Source organism: Octopus sinensis, linkage group LG29 (assembly GCF_006345805.1).
Source record: "Octopus sinensis linkage group LG29, ASM634580v1, whole genome shotgun sequence".
In the NCBI taxonomy this organism is placed as follows: Eukaryota; Metazoa; Mollusca; class Cephalopoda; order Octopoda; family Octopodidae; genus Octopus; species Octopus sinensis.
In genome coordinates this window covers 13626536-13644760 of record NC_043025.1, presented here as the reverse complement: position 1 = coordinate 13644760, position 18225 = coordinate 13626536, and the positions used below count along the sequence as shown (strand labels likewise).

General features: G+C 42.9%; 1 protein-coding gene across 2 annotated transcripts in view; it reads right to left on the bottom strand.

Annotated features, from left to right (window-relative positions):
- Nucleotides 1–18225, bottom strand: part of LOC115226139 (sodium- and chloride-dependent GABA transporter ine-like) — a 103269-nt gene that overhangs the window by 26145 nt on the left and 58899 nt on the right. For both annotated transcript variants that reach the window (XM_029797128.2, XM_029797130.2), the window contains 2 exons: nucleotides 7243–7377; nucleotides 2657–2873 (listed from right to left, as the gene is read on the bottom strand). In XM_029797128.2, coding sequence (XP_029652988.1) covers nucleotides 2657–2873; nucleotides 7243–7377 — 352 coding nt within the window. The remainder of the gene's footprint in view (nucleotides 1–2656; nucleotides 2874–7242; nucleotides 7378–18225) is intronic.

Genomic DNA, 18225 nt, shown 5'->3' with positions numbered 1-18225 from the left:
GCCTTGTGAGTGGACATGGAAACTGAAAGAAGCCCATCGTGTGTGTCTTTGTCTGTCCCCCACCACCGCTTGCCAATCGGTGTTGGTGTGTTTACATCCCCATAACTTAGCAGATCAGCAACAGAGATCAATAGAATAAGTACCAAGTTTTAAAAAAAAACATACTAGCGTCAACCGATTTGACTAAAAATCCTCCTTGGCGATGCTCCAGCAGGGTCGCATTCTGATGACTGATACAAGATATAAAATAAAAATAAGTATCAAATAATGAACAAATTAATGAGTAGGTGTCATAACGAGCAAGCATAATAATGAGAAAATTAATTAATATTCAAATTCAGTAATAAGTTAATTAACGAACTAATAAATTAATTAATGAAGAAATCCAGTGAGAAGCAAATGAATTAATGTACACCGAATAAATTAATAAAGTAACTAGTATAACGTAATTAATGAGTTAACGAGCAAACAAATTAAGAAATAAACTCAACGACAAAGAAGATAATAAACAAAGTAATGAGCAGATGTTGTGAGAAGCAAACGAAGTAATTAACAAACGTAATAATGAGCAAATGTAGTAATGAGCAAATTAGTAATTAACAAATGTAATAACGAGCAAATGTAGTAATGAAACTAATTAGTAATGAGCAATAGTAACGAGCAAATTAGTAACTAACAAACATAATAATGAGCAAATGTAGTAATGAAACTAATTAGTAATGAGCAATCACAGTAATGAGCAAATTAGTAATTAACAAATGTAATAATGAGCAGATGTAGTAATGAAACTAATTAGTAATGACCAATCATAGTAATGAGCAAATTAGTAATTAACAATAATGAGCAAATGTAGTAATGAAACTAATTAGTAATGAGCAAATTAGTAATTAACAAAAGTAATAACGAGCAAATGTAGTAATGAAACTAATTAGTAATGAGCAAATTAGTAATTAACAAAAGTAATAACGAGCAAATGTAGTAATGAAACTAATTAGTAATGAGCAAATTAGTAATTAACAAAAGTAATAACGAGCAAATGTAGTAATGAAACTAATTAGTAATGAGCAAATTAGTAATTAACAAACGTAATAATGAGCAGATGTAATAACAAGCAAATATAATGAAAAAATTAGTAATGAGCAAGCATAATAACGAGTAAATTAGCAGGGAGTTAACATAGTGATGAGTAAATTAGTGACGAGCAAAGATATTAATGAGCAAATTAGTAACAAACAAATGGATTAATGAAGCATGCACAACTTAATGAAATAAAGCAGCTTGCAAGATAATGGTTAATGAAGTAACAAAGAAAAACAAATTAACGAACACACGGTAACGAATAAGGTTATGAAGAAAGTAATGATCAAACCAGCTAACGAGCAAACACAGTGATGAATGTAATACAAGTTAACGAACAAACACTATAATTAGCCTGAATCTGTTGTTTATGACGACATGTTCTCCAGATGATCCAATCAACAGAACAGGCTGCTCGTGAAATTAACGTGGCTGAGTATTCCACAGACACGTGTACCCTTAACGTAGCGCTCAGGGAGATTCAGCAGGGCACAGAATGGGACAAGGCTGAACCCTTGTGAATTACAGGTACTGCTCTCTCATTTTGGTCAGGTGGGTCGAGTGGAATAAAGGGTCTTGCTCAAGGACACAACTCGTCACCGGGAATTGAACTCAGGACCTTATGATCGTGAGACGAATGCCCTAACCCTAAGCCACGTGCCTTCACAAGAAGTACTCCGTCGGTTACGACATCAAGGGATCCGGTTGAACCGATCAACGGAACAGCCCGCTCATGAAATTAACGTGTAAGTGGCCGAGTACCCCACAGACATGTGTACCCTTAACGTAGTTCTCAGAGAGATTCAGTGAAAACACAGAATGGGACAAGGTTGGCCCCCTTTTGAATAACAGGTACCACTCATTTTTTTGCCAGCTTGGGGGGGAGGTACTGGAGTAATGTGGAATAAAGTGTCTTGCTCAAGGACAACACATTGCTGGGAATTGAACTCATGACCTTACGAATGTGAGTCGAATTCACCTGACCTAGGCATAGGAGTGGCTGTGTGGTAAGTAGCGTGCTTACGAACCACATGGTTCCGGGTTCAGTCCCACTGCGTGGCAACCTTGGGCAAGTGTCTTCTGCTATAGCCTCGGGCCGACCAAAGCCTTGTGAGTGGATTTGGTAGATGGAAACTGAAAGAAGCCCGTCGTATATATATATATATATATATATATATATGGTAGACGGAAACTGAAAGAAGCCCATCGTATATATATATATACATACACACATATATATATATATATGTATGTATATGTATGTGTATCTGTGTTTGTCCCCCCAACATTGCTTGACAACCGATGCTGGTGTGTTTACGTCCCCGTCACTTAGCGGTTCAGCAAAAGAGACCGATATAATAAGTACTGGGCTTCCAATGAATAAGTCCTGGGGTCGATTTGCTCGACTAAAAAAGGCAGTGCTCCAGCATGGCCACAGTCACATGACCGAAACAAGTAAAAGAGATAAAGAGAGTAACCACCAAGCCACGCCCCTTCGCTAATGAGCAAATACATTAACGAACAAAGACAGTAACGAATGAACAGAATAAGCGAACAAGAGAACAAACCAAGTACTTACATAAAGAAGTTCTCAGTGGGTGAGATGGTGTCATTGGGTGCAGTGGTGTTGACCGACCCCGAGTCCCAGCAGGTGGGAGAGCTCCAGGTGTGATTACAGTGGGTCCACGGCATGAGGGAGGTGAAGGTGTTGAACAGGTAGTAGAACGACCAGGTGATGATGATGTTGTAGTAGGTGGTGAACAGGTAGGAGACGACGACTGTAGCTAGGCCGGCACCTGTGGGGGGGTATAGAGAGAGTGGGAAGGTAAGTGAAGAGACAGAGATGAAGAGAGTGGGAAGGTAAGTGAAGCTGAAGAGACACACACACACACAGGTAAAAAGAAACAGGACGAACAGACAGAAAGGCAGACAAACAATAATGCCCTAAACATTGGGGGCCCCCAAAAGAGCACACGTTCCCTCCTGATGACCCTTCGTCATCTCCTTCGTAAGACACAATGTCTTGAACTTGGCCTGTATATACACAAGGGAAGTCAAAAATTATCCCTACTTTCGCCATAACATATCTCTATATCTATAAACCGAAAATGACTGTATCTGTGTGTCAGTGTGTCCTTTATACAAATCCACAGTTTTTCACGTAAAAGGCTCGCATTTTCTATGGGCTTTCAAAACTGCCCGAGGGTGGTCATGATGATCTTTTCATTTCCCCAGTCGCCCCCCCCCCCAATAAACCGACCCCTTATGCCCATATGTTATTTTGCGGCCAAATTCGAGTTTTTCACTTTCTTCTGCCTCCTTTTTTTGTCCGACTAATGGCATGTGCACAGTCCCTTCTAATTTTCCATGATTATTCTGTTCCAGGTGTGAAAACCAAAGTCCAATGAATGTTAATTACTCTCATTAAAAGCTCCAACTAGCTCATAAACAACAAAACTGGCCCCGGGCTGAAATGTGATAAGAAACTTAGCTCTTGATTTAGTGAGAAATTTTTACTGCGACCCAGCAATGGACAAGCAATAGCACAAGACTGAAACAAGTAAAAGAATATATTTAAAACATTTTTAATATGAATATGAAAAAACATAGAGCTCCTTATTTGGTATTTCTGAATGTTCAAAGAGTGCTTTTTATGCATGTGAAGAGCACCCACTACACTCTTGGAGTGGTTGGCATTAGGAAGGGCATCCAGCTGTAGAAACCTTGCCAGATCAGACTGGAACCTGGTGCAGCTCTCCCCAGCTTACCAGTTTTTCAGCCAAACTGTCCAACCGATGCCAGCACAGAAACCAGCCGTCCAAGAATTTGGACCTGGAGATCTCGATTCCCAGCGACTTCGAGGGCCACCTCCCAGTGGTGTCGGGCGTCAACGAAGAGCCCTCGACTACAACAAGACGACCAAAGTTTTTTTGTTTTTTTTCTCCCCAAGGTCTGGGTCTCCTGCCCCTAAGCCCTAGACCACCACCCTTACCGTCTTGTTGCTTAACAACAGCACAGAAACCAGACACCAAATGATATCAAAGCCTGTTTTTGCTGTGAATGATAGCAGAAAATCAATTGTGACATTTCACATAGCATGACAACCCAGATTTCCTTCTGCAGGTCTTATTGCAAACAGAAGGAGATAATTTACCAGATAGTAACTGCCAAAAGTCAGTGGGAGATCAAAATAAGTGGTTCTGTTTATATATATATTTTTTTTCTTTTGGTGTCAATCATTTGACTGTGGCCACAGCACTTGTTTTTTTTAACCTTTTCAATACCAACCCAGCTAAAACCGTCACTGGCTCTGTAGTACAAATGTTTTGTTTTCATAAGTTTTAAATTAAAATCATCCACCAAACCTTAGTCACAATTTATGTTCCTAACACTAGCTTAATGATAACTAAGTTATTTTACTAAATTCTTTGTTATATTTAAAATTAATTGAAAGAAACACAGAGCATCTCAACAGAAATATGGTAACAAAAGGGTTAAAATATATAATAGAGAAGCAATTCTTAACCCTTTTGATACCAACCCGGCTGAAACCACCTCTGGCTCTGTAGTACAAATGTCTTGTTTTCATAAGTTTTGAATTAAAATCTTCCACCAAACCTTAGTCACAATTTATGTTCCTAATACTAGCTGAATGATAACTAAGTTATTTTACTAAATTCTTTGTTATATTTAAAATTAATTGAAAGAAACACAGAGCATCTCAACAGAAATATGGTAACAAAAGGGTTAAAATATATAATAGAGAAACAATTCTTAACCCTTTTGATACTAACCCGACTGAAACCACCTCTGGCTCTGTAGTACAAATGTCTTGTTTTCATAAGTTTTGAATTAAAATCTTCCACCAAACCTTAGTCACAATTTATGTTCTTAACACTAGCTTAATGATAACTAAGTTATTTTACTAAATTCTTTGTTATATTTAAAGTAATTGAAAGAAACAGAGCATCTCAACAGAAATATGGTAACAAAAGGGTTAAGATATATAATAGAGAATCAATTCTTAACCCTTTTGATACCAACCCGACTGAAACCACCTCTGGCTCTGTAGTACAAATGTCTTGTTTTCATAAGTTTTGAATTAAAATCTTCCACCAAACCTTAGTCACAATTTATGTTCTTAACACTAGCTTAATGATAACTAAGTTATTTTACTAAATTCTTTGTTATATTTAAAGTAATTGAAAGAAACAGAGCATCTCAACAGAAATATGGTAACAAAAGGGTTAAGATATATAATAGAGAAACAATTCTTAACCCTTTTGATACCAACCTGGCTGAAACCACCTCTGGCTCTGTAGTACAAATGTCTTGTTTTCATAAGTTTTGAATTAAAATCTTCCACCAAACGTTAGTCACAATTTATGTTCCTAACACTTGTTTAATGATAACGATGTTATTTTACTAAATTCTTTGTTATATTTAAAATTAATTGAAAGAAACACAGAGCAACTCAGCAGAAGAAATATGGTAACAAAAGGGTTAAAGTCTAGTACTTATTCTATCAGTCTCTTTTGCTGAACCACTAAGTTACAGGGACGCAAGCACCTGTTGTTAAGCAGTGAAGGCATCATGTAAAAAGGACCTGTGTATCCAGGTTGGCACCACCAAAAGAGAGCTCATGCCAGTGGCACATAAAAAACAGCCATGCTGGTTGTTTCCTTCTCGAGCCATGCCTGGCTCATTAGGGCCGGTTTCCCGGTTTCCTTGGCGTATAGGTTCCCCATCTGGACAGGACGCCGGTCCGTCGCAGGTGAGCTGCAAGATGCAGGAGGAAAGAGTGAGAGAAAGTTGTGGCGAAAGAGTCAGCAGAAGTTTCGCCATTACATTTTGCCGGAGTCACGTGGAGCTTAGGTGTTTCGCTCATAAACACACACATCGCCCGGTCTGAGATTTGAACCCGCGATCCCTCGACCGTGAGTCTGCCGCTCTAACCGCTAGGCTAAGTGCCACATAAAAAGCAGCCGTGCTAGTACCACATAAACAAACACCTGTGCAAGTGCCACGTAAAAAGCATCCAGTACATTCTGTAAAGTGGTTGGTGTTAGGAAAGACATTCAACCATAGAAACCATGCCAAAACAGATGACTGGAACCTGGTGCAGCCCTCCGGCCTTGCCAGCCCATGTCAAGTAGTCCAACTCATGCCAGAATGGGAAACAGACCGACCAAGGGTTTCATTTCATTGGTTCCTGTGACTGACCAAGGGTGTCATCTCTTGGATCATATGACCAACAAAAGCTGTCATCGCATTGGTTCATGTGACCAACAAATGCTGTCATCTGATTGGCTCATGTGACAGACCAAGACTGTCATTCCATTGGTTCATGTGACCAACCAAAGCTGACATCCCATTGGTTCCTGTGACACACACAGAGAACCTCCACAAATGGCTTGTATCAGTCGAATTCTGTCCACAAAATGCTGACACAGAATTTTCAGAGGCAGGAAAACAAATATTTAACCAAACACAGTGTTTGGCAGATGGTGAGGAAGGGTGCAGGGTGGTTTTGAAGGCCACGAGGGTGGACTGTGAGGACAGTGGTGGGGTAGAACAGGACATATCAGGTGGCTACCTTTTATACAAGGAGCAAATATGTAAATAAACATACCTGTCCAACTGGTTTAAACAGGTAAAGAGCTAAATCAAGGTAATTACTATCTCTGTCATTCATTTAAAGAGTGTTAATTAGTTTGGAATAGTGGCTGCGTGGTTAAGAGGCTTATTTCCCAACCTCATGGTTTCGGGTTCGTGGCACCTTACATACATACATACATATATATGTGTGTGTGTATATATTTGTGTGTTTGTCCCCCCAACATCGCTTGACAACCGATGCTGGTGTGTTTACGTCCCCGTAACTTAGCGGTTCGGCAAAAGAGACCGATAGAATAAGGCTTTCAAAGAATAAGTCCTGGGGTTGATTTGCTCGACTAAAGGTGGTACTCCAGCATGGCCACAGTCAAATGACTGAAACAAGTAAAAGAGTACAAGAAAATAAAGAGGTCAACTTGTTTGACGAAACCCTTCAAGGTGGTGCCCCAGCATGGCCATAGTCCAAGGACTAAGACAGCTGAATGGCAAAAGAGTAAATACATTTCACATAACGAGGACCCAAGGACCCATAAAGGAGAAAATGCTTACCTTTAAAAAATGGACAGAGCTTGCCAATGGCTCCGATAGGGCCTTGCCGCGTATACTGACCGATGGCTAGTTCCATGTACATCAAAGGGATTCCACAAATGATCAACATTAGGAAGAAAGGGATGAGAAAGGCACCTGAAATGGAAAAGGGGAGACGAGGGAAATGAGATTTGTGGTTTATGTTGGGGCTATTTTGGGTTTTCCCAAGATAGACATTAATAACTACATGTGTGAGAGGGTGGGTGTGTATGTGTGTGTGTGAGAGAATGTGTATATGTGCGTGTGTGTGTGAGAGAGAGAGAGTGTGTGGGTGGGTGTGTATGTGTGTGTGAGAGAGAATGTGTATATGTGTGTGAGAGAGAGAGAGAGAGTGTGTGTATGTGTGTGAGAGAGTGAGAGGGTGGGTGTGTATGTGTGTGAGAGAGAGAGAGTGTGTGGGTGGGTGTGTATATGTGTGTGTGTGAGAGAATGTGTATGTGTGTGTGAGAGAGAGAGAGTGTGTGGGTGGGTGTGTATGTGTGTGTGAGAGAGAATGTGTATGTGTGTAAGAGTGTGTGAGAGAGTGCGTGCGTGTGTATGTGTGAGAGTATGTGTGTGTGTTTGTGAGTGTGTGCATGAGTGTGTGTGTGTGAGTGAGTATGTGTATGTGTGAGTATGTGTGTGTATGTGTGTGAGACTGAGTGAGTGTGTGAGAGAGAGAGAGTATTTGTATGACTAGAAAAATAGAAATAGATATAGAGACAGAGAGAGAGAGATAAAGAAATATACACAAAGAAAAAGACAGAGAGAGAGGGGGAGAGAGACAACGACGTCAGACAGCAGTAAAGAGAGAGATAGAGAAAGATAGAGAGATAGAAATAAAAAGCAGTAGAGAGAGAGAGAGAGAGATAAAGAGAGAAACAGATGAAGAGCTGTAAACAAACTGACTGACTGACAAGCAGACAGACAGAGATAGACTTAGAGAGAATTCTTGAACCTAAAAAAGATTTGCAAGCTTTTAGCTATGAATAACTTTGATCCACTTCAAAACGGCGTAAATTTCTCAATTCTTCCCCTCGATGAAATGTAGTGGTCATTTTGGTCTTCAGACCCCAGACATGGCCAACCAATGTAGGGGCCTAGTTTCGATTGACATGTCGGAAAGAAGACTGGTATTTTGCATAACAGCTTTTAACTTTGCCTTCGCATGTTCTGTTTTTTGAGGTCCGAGAAAATTTTACCACACTACATATGGATACTTAACTCCAGATCAGAAAATTTTAGCAAATGCAACCACATGGACAAATTCCTTTCATTGAACCGGACGACACCACCCACTCTGGAATGAGTAGTTATCTCACAGACTTTCCCCTCCTTTCTTTTAGATTATTCTTAGAGAGAATTCTTGAACCTAAAAAAGATTTGCGAGCTTTCAGCTCTGCATAACTTGCACCAATTTTGATCCACTTCTATATGGCATAAATTTCTCCATAATTCTTCCCCTTGAAATGTAGCAGTCATTTTGGTCTTCAGATCCCAGACATGGCCAGCCGATGTAGGGGCCTAGTTTTGATCGACATGTCGGAAAGAAGACTGGTAGTTCGCACAATGGCTTTTAATATTGCCTTCATATGTTCTTTTTTTTAGGTCCAAAAAGTTTACCACACACGTAAAAAGCACCATCCAATCGTGGCCGTTTGCCAGACTTGTCTGTCACCTGTGCAGGTGGCACATAAAAAGCACCATCCAATCGTGGCCGTTTGCCAGACTTGTCTGTCACCTGTGCAGGTGGCACATAAAAAGCACCATCCAATCGTGGCCGTTTGCCAGACTTGTCTGTCACCTGTGCAGGTGGCACATAAAAAGCACCATCCGATCGTGGCCGTTTGCCAGACTTGTCTGTCACCTGTGCAGGTGGCACATAAAAAGCACCATCCGATCGTGGCCGTTTGCCAGACTTGTCGGGCACCTGTGCAGGTGGCACGTAAAAAGCACCCACTACACTCACGGAGTGGTTGGCGTTAAGAAGGGCATCCAGCCATAGAAACATTGCCAGATCAGACTGGGCCTGGTGCAGCCTTCTGGCTTCCCAGACCCCAGTTGCACCGTCCAACCCATGCTAGCATGGAAAGCGGACGCTAAACGATGATGATGATGATGACACACACAATGAGCTTCTTCCAGTTCCCATTGGCCAAATCCACTCGGCAAAGTTTAGGCCAACATGATTTTGTGAGATGACACTCAGCACAAAATGCAAAACAATAAACCTACCACCAAAAATACATAATAATAATAATAATAATACAGACAAAAGGGATGTGTTTATTAATTGACATGAGTATTCCTTGCGATCACAATATAGCATCAAAAGAATTTGACAAGATCAGTAATTATAAAGACCTGCTAATAGAAATTGAAAAAATGTGGCATCTACAATCTGCTTCCTTCGATTGGAAGAGAGCAGATTGGAACCTGTACCACACTGAACTACAGCACCCAAACTGGCGTGAATTCTACAACTCTGGAGATGTGAATACTATACTCCAGAGTATCCTGGACTCAATATGGGCAGCATGTGCAGCATCTGTGCCACGTAAACAAAAAAAGAAGAACCGCCCCAAAAGGGCAATTTGGGAAACTTCAGCGGTCCGACTTGCCAGGAGGGAACGTCGGACTGCTGAACGGGAATACAGGTTGCATAAATCAGACAGACACCAACAGGAAGAAGCGGAATAAATCCTCCAACCTTCTCAAGCAAGTGACAAAAAAAGCAGTGCTTGAATTTGAACAGTGCATAGCAGCCAATCCTGACAGCAAGGTTTTCTGGAAATATGTGCATTCGAAGCAGAGACCTCACTGTCCAGTGGGCCCTCTTCGCAACCCTCACACAAACCAGATCACTGACGACCCCAAGGAATGCGCAGAACTCATTGCCGAGTACTATGCAAACATATTCACTGTTGAAAGTCAAAATGTACCATCTTCACCATCACTAACAGCAAACTCCATAACAACTATGGAATTTACACCTGCAATGCTGCGACGTCACCTTCAAAATAAGCGCAACTATGGCTCCCCTGGTCTCGATGGAGTTACATACCTGCTTCTCAAACGTGGCAGGCACTTCCTTTTACACCAGCTTTCTATTTTCTTCCAGTACTGTCTCAACAATGGTGCTACTCTCGGAGCAGTGGAAAACTGCCAGTGTCATTCCTCTGTTCAAAAAGGGGACCGCACATCACCTGTCAACTATCGCCCAGTCAGTCTCACTAGCTGTATTGCAAAACTGATGGAATCGTGTGTCAGAGAAACACTCTGGAACTTCTGGAGCTCTCACAGTCTCATCCGACCCTCACAATATGGATTTGTCCCTAACTCCAGCTGCAGTGACCAGCTTGTCGAGTTCCTTGAGGACATTACTCAGATTACTGACAGTGGCTCATGGGTGGATGTTGTCTACCTTGACTTTGCTAAGGCTTTCAACTCTGTGCCACACAAAAGGCTTATGGTGAAACTCTCTGCAATGGGTGTGGGGGATGACCTTTTTAACTGGTTGAAATCCTTCATCCTCAGCCGAAAGGAGGTAGTCACAGTTCTAGGACAGCACTCTACACCATATGAGATGTCATCGGGTGTACCACAGGGATCTGTCCTTGGTCCCCTCTTGTTTGTGGCATACATTAACGACATAGATGCCAATTTAAAGAATGCCACAGTATTGAAATATGCAGACGACATCAAGCTGTACCTTGAAATCAAGAGGACAGATCCTGATGTCTACAACTCTTTCCTGCAATCAGACCTAGACACAATGCAGCAATGGATCACAGACTGGCAACTGAAACTGGCTGTGGACAAGTGTACCCCATGCATTTTGGGAGAAAAAACCCTGCGTTCACACTACTCCCTCCACAACACTGATATCAAGAAATCCTCTTGCGAGCGTGACCTAGGCATCACTGTCAGCAGTGATTTGCGTTGGTCAAAGCATATCTCTAAGATTGTCAGGAAGGCCGAGGGTGTCTTGGCATCACTCAGCAGTCTTTTGTTAGCCGCTCTCCAGCCATCTATTTAAAACTGTATACAGCTATGGTACGACCACACTTGGAATTCGCATCATCAGTTTGGAACCCCTATCTTGCACAGAACATTGACCTCCTGGAATCTGTCCAGAGACGTGCAACCAAACGCATACCCTCCATCAGACACCTACCATATTCTGAGCGCCTTGTTTCCCTGGGCATGGATTCACTGAAGCTCCGGCGTTTGGCGACGGACTTGGTAAACACCCACAAAGTTATCAACCACCTCACCAACAACACACACTGAACACCTTTTTGATCTCCATGTGTCTAACACACGTGGACATGCCTACAAAGTCAGAAAACAATACAGCTCCCATGACTTTCGGAAACATTTTTTCCCGCTCAGAGTTGCTGAAGCATGGAATAAACTGCCTGCGTCAGTTGTTGACTGCCATGACACTGCATCTTTTAAGGCCCTCATGCTTTCCGAAATCCGCCGAAACTACACCTGATTATATATACACTTTAGATGAGTTGTAGTGCACCTGAGCACTGTACACAATTATTATTATTATTATTATTATTATTATTATCTCAAGGCGTCTACAGTACCAGTGATTGTAGGATCTCTAGGAATGATAAAAAAAGGTACTGAAACCTATTTGAAAATGATTCCAGGCTTACCATCCTTACAGGAAGTGCAAAAAATCGTGTTAACTGGAACGGCTCGTGTACTGAGAAGAGCACTATCGCTGTGAAAACATCCATCCATCCATGAATTTATTTATTTATTAAATTTTTAAATACATATTTTACCTGTGAATTTGCGTGTGTAATCTGGGAATGCATACAATGAGCTTCTCTGCCCTAGGTGTACGGAAGACATTCAACGAGAAACGAAAGAAAATTTTAAGAAAGAAGGAAAACAATAATAATAAACCAGTGTAGGTTTTCTATGGTTCTGAACAAACAGAAATCACTATAGCATTCATGTGAAACACATTAGTTCTGGTTTCCACTTTTCAATGGTCTTGTCAGGTTAATGATGGAGTCTGTTCGTATCTGGGTCATAAAAATATATTTGAAGATCTGGAATGGGGACCCATTTGGATACACAAAGAGCAGAATGTTTGGGGATTGGTGGATGGGCGGGTGGGTGCGTATATATCTTTTATCCTATATTTTTTTGCTTGGTTTAGTACTTTGACTGCGGCCATGCTGGAGCATGACCTCGGGGGCCTTTCAGTCAAATGTACCGATCCCAGGATTCGTTTATTATTATTTTTTTTAAAAGCCTTGTACTTATTTTATCGGTCTCTTTTGCCAAACTGCTAGGGTCTTGAGATATCTTATCCAGGGGCAGACAAGCAAGCAAACAAATACAACTGAAAACAATACCTCCGTCTTCGCTAAGGCGGACGTAATAATGATAATTACAACAGCATGCAGTAAATAGCACTGCTAGGCACTTGAATGAATATAATACACCATTTTTTCACGCTTAGAGTTGCTGAAGCATGGAACAAACTGCCGGCATCAGTTGTTAGTTGTTGGAGCACTGCATCCTTCAAAACTTCCATGCTTTCTGAGATTCACCAACACTACACCTGATCTCCTCTCCTCCATACACACGCTGAAGCATGGAACAAACTGCCAGCATCAGTTGTTAGTTGTCGGAGCACTGCATCCTTCAAAACTTCCATGCTTCCTGAGATTCGCCAACACTACACCTGATCTTCTCCCCTCCATACCACGCTGAAGCATGGAACAAACTGCCGGCATCAGTTGTTAGTTGTTGGAGCACTGCATCCTTCAAAACTTCCATGCTTCCTGAGATTCGCCAACACTACACCTGATCTTCTCCCCTCCATACCACGCTGAAGCATGGAACAAACTGCCGGCATCAGTTGTTAGTTTTGGAGCACTGCATCCTTCAAAACTTCCATGCTTCCTGAGATTCGCCAACTACACCTGATCTTCTCCCCTCCATACACACGCTGAAGCATGGAACAAACTGCCGGCATCGGTTGTTAGTTGTCGGAGCACTGCATCCTTCAAAACTTCCATGCTTCCTGAGATTCGCCAACACACTACACCTGATCTTCTCCCCTCCATACACACGCTGAAGCATGGAACAAACTGCCGGCATCAGTTGTTAGTTGTTGGAGCACTGCATCCTTCAAAACTTCATGCTTCCTGAGATTCGCCAACACTACACCTGATCTCCTCTCCTCCATACACACGCTGAAGCATGGAACAAACTGCCGGCAACAGTTGTTAGTTGTCGGAGCAACTGCATCCTTCAAAACTTCCATGCTTCCTGAGATTCGCCAACACTACACACCTGATCTTCTCCCCTCCATACACACGCTGAAGCATGGAACAAACTGCCGGCATCAGTTGTTAGTTGTCGGAGCACTGCATCCTTCAAAACTTCCATGCTTCCCGAGATTCGCCAACACTACACCTGATTTTCTCCCCTCCATACACACGCTGAAGCATGGAACAAACTGCCGGCATCAGTTGTTAGTTGTTGGAGCACTGCATCCTTCAAAACTTCCATGCTTCCTGAGATTCGCCAATACTACACCTGATCTTCTCCCCTCCATACACACGCTGAAGCATGGAACAAACTGCCGGCATCGGTTGTTAGTTGTCGGAGCACTGCATCCTTCAAAACTTCCATGCTTCCTGAGATTCGCCAACACTACACCTGATCTCCTCTCCTCCATACACACGCTGAAGCATGGAACAAACTGCCGGCAACAGTTGTTAGTTGTCGGAGCACTGCATCCTTCAAAACTTCCATGCTTCCTGAGAGATTCGCCAACACTACACCTGATCTTCTCCCCTTCATACACACGCTGAAGCATGGAACAAACTGCCGGCATCAGTTGTTAGTTGTTGGAGCACTGCATCCTTCAAAACTTCCATGCTTCCTGAGATTCGCCAACACTACACCTGATCTCCTCTCCTCCATACACACGCTGAAGCATGGAACAAACTGCCGGCAACAGTTGTTAGTTGTCGGAGCACTGCATCCTTCAAAACTTCCATGCTTCCTGAGAGATTCGCCAACACTACACCTGATCTTCTCCCCTCCATACACACGCTGAAGCATGGAACAAACTGCCGGCATCAGTTGTTAGTTGTCGGAGCACTGCATCCTTCAAAACTTCCATGCTTCCCGAGATTCACCAACACTACACCTGATCTACTCCCCTCTATACACACACGCTGAAGCATGGAACAAACTGCCGGCATCATTGTTAGTTGTCGGAGCACTGCATCCTTTAGGACTTCCATGCTTCCTGAGATTCGCCAACACTACACCTGAGCTTTCTCCCCTCCATACACACGCTGAAGCATGGAACAAACTGCCGGCAACAGTTGTTAGTTGTCGGAGCACTGCATCCTTCAAGACTTCCATGCTTCCTGAGATTCGCCAACACTACACCTGATTTTCTCCCCTCCATACACACGCTGAAGCATGGAACAAACTGCCGGCATCAGTTGTTGGTTGTCGGAGCACTGCATCCTTCAAGACTTCCATGCTTCCTGAGATTCGCCAACACTACACCTGATCTCCTCTCCTCCATACACACGCTGAAGCATGGAACAAACTGCCGGCAACAGTTGTTAGTTGTCGGAGCACTGCATCCTTCAAAACTTCCATGCTTTCCCAGATTCGCCAACACTACACCTGGTTTTCTCCCCTCCATACACACACAAGCATGTATCTGACTCATACACTGTTCACTTCCCAGACATTTCTACATCACTGCATACACTTTATACGCACTTTCTGACAAGTTGTGATGCACCTGAGCACTGTATACAATAATTTCATTATTATTATTATTATGTATCATCATCATCATCATCATCATCGTTTAGCGTCCGCTTTCCATGCTAGCATGGGTTGGACGGGTCAACTGGGGTCTGTGAAGCTGGAAGGCTTCGTCAGGCCCAGTCAGATCTGGCAGTGTTTCTACGGCTGGATGCCCTTCCTAACGCCAACCACTCCGCGAGTGTAGTGGGTGTTTTTTATGTGCCACCTGCACAGGTGCCAGACAGAGCTGGCGAACGGCCACGAATGGATGGTGCTTTTACGTGTCACTGGCACGGGGCCAGGCGATGCTGGCAACGGACACGAACGGATGGTGCTTTTACGTGCCACCGACACGGGGCCAGACAGAGCTGGCAACCGGCCACGAACGGACGGTGCTTTTACATGTCACCGGCACGGGGGCCAGCCGAGGCTGGCAACGGACGCGAACGGATGGTGCTTTTACGTGCCACCGACACGGTTGCCAGACAGAGCTGGCAAACGGCCACGAGCGGACGGTGCTTTTACGTGTCACCGGCACGGGGTCCAGCCGAGGCTGGCAACGGACATGAACGGATGGTGCTTTTACCTGTCACCGACACAGGGCCAGACAGAGCTGGCAAACGGCCACGAATGGATGGTGCTTTTACGTGCCACCGACACGGGGCCAGACAGAGCTGGCAACCGGCCACGAACGGACGGTGCTTTTACGTGTCACCGGCACGGGGGCCAGCCGAGGCTGGCAACGGACGCGAACGGATGTGCTTTTACGTGCCACCGACACGGTTGCGAGACAGAGCTGGCAAACGGCCACGAGCGGACGGTGCTTTTACGTGTCACCGCACGGGGGCCAGCCGAGGCTGGCAACGGACACGAACGGATGGTGCTTTTACCTGCCACCGACACAGGGCCAGACAGAGCTGGCAAACGGCCACGAATGGATGGTGCTTTTACGTGCCACCGACACGGGGCCAGACAGAGCTGGCAAACGGCCACGAACGGACGGTGCTTTTACGTGTCACCGGCACGGGGCCAGGCAAGGCTGGCAACGAACACGAACGGATGGTGCTTTTACGTGCCACCGACACGGCGCCAGGCAGAGCTGGCAAATGGCCACGAGCGAATGGTGCTTTTACGTATCACCGGCACGGGTGCCAGATGAGGCGAATAAATATGATATACTGAATAATACTTTACTTTGATCTGGCAGAGTTTCTACAGCTGGATGCCCTTCCTAACGCCAACCACTCCGAGAGTGTAGTGGGTGCTTTTTACGTGCCACCAGCATGATGAGCCAGTCAGGTGGTATACATATATATAATATGTGCCTTCACACATATATCATCATCGTTTAACGTCTGCTTTCCATGCTAGCATGGGTTGGACGATTTGACTGAGGGCTGGCGAACCAGATCGCTGCACCAAGCTCCAGTCTTGATCTGGCAGAGTTTCTACAGCTGGATGCCCTTCATGACGCCAACCACTCCGAGAGTGTAGTGGGTGCTTTTACGAGCCACCGGCACGGGGCCAGTCAGGCGGTACTGGCAACGACCTCGCTCGAATCTTTTTACAAATGCTAAAAGCACAGGTGTCAGTAAGGCGATGCTGGTAACGATCCCGCTTGAATGGTGCCTCCTACATGCAACAGGTGAAAATCTGCTAAGTAGAAACTGTGCTGTAGTCTTTTACTCTTTCACTTCTTTCAGTCATTTGACTGTGGCCATGCTGGAGCACTGCCTTTATTAGAGCAAATCGACCCCAGGATATTTTCTTTGTAAGCCTAGTACTTATTCTATCGGTCTCTTTTGCCGAACTGCTAAGTTACGGGAACGTAAACACACCAGGGTCGGTTGTCAAGCAATGTTGGGGAGAAAAACACAGACACACATATATATATACTAGCAGTATCACCCGGCGTTGCTCGGGTTGTAAGGGAAATAACTATATAAGCATTTTTAGAGAGTTATAGCCAAAAAATAGCAAAAAAATGCATTAAAAATTGAAAAAAAATTATGGTAAATTTTTTTTTAAATCGTTGACACATCGTAGATATTTTTAGAGAGTTACTTCCCTTATATAAAAGCGAAAAAAATGCATTAAAATGGAAAAATATGATGGTAAATTTTTTTTAAATCGTAGACTCATCGTAGACGCGCGCTAATACCCAGAAGGGCTCGATATGAATCACGACTATAAGATACCCGCTTTTGGTTAAACTGCACCACAAAATGTGGGAGTGGTTACGAATCTAAATCGTAGGAGACAGACACACAACTTCACTCTTATATAAAGATGCTTTTTTTTTTCAGTCATAGAGTTAGATTTATGAAGGTCTTCAGTAGAAAATCCTTCGAATTCTGACTCGCTGCTTGATATAATGAAATTCGTATCCATTTTTTGTCAGAATTACAAATTTTGAAAACACAATAGGAACAAATTTCGGAAAAAAATCTCCCATAATTCACGGAATTAAAATTACACTTCGATTTTTGTACAAAACTGTAGTTGAAGTGTTTACAAAGTATAATACGGGTTTTCACGAATGTACTAAAGAGATTTACTCTGATATTCTCATTTAAATATGAATAGGTAAATTTGGGTGGTTTGGTAACGAAAGGGTTAAACGGATGCATACATTTATTAATAACTATATATAAGTGTCGTCTGTTTATACATAAACACTGTTTCATACTGCAATTATATATACATATATCTATATATAATATTATATAATAAAATATATACAGAGTAAAATAAAAACCAATTTACCTTTTCTGTATTGTTATAGCAATTCCACCGTCCGTGTGTCTTTGCAAATGTGTTGGAATGATAAGTGAGTTGTGTTTTGGCGCCTTTTTTACTAATAACAAACACACACGTGTTTGTATGTAGTTGTTTGAAACGTTTGTGTTTGCCACTCTCATATATGTATGTGTATGCGTGTGTGTGAGGAATGACACACACACACTCACGCACGCACACATGTACATCAATGCTTTCGGAGTGAAATATTAAAATATTGAGTTTTCTCGAATTTTGTCTTAATTGGTGGTAAAATTGAAAGAAATTTTTTATGGCATCACCCACTGGAAGTACTCTGAAAAATCATGGGTACACTCTAATTGAAGAAATTGTGTGAGGAGTAAA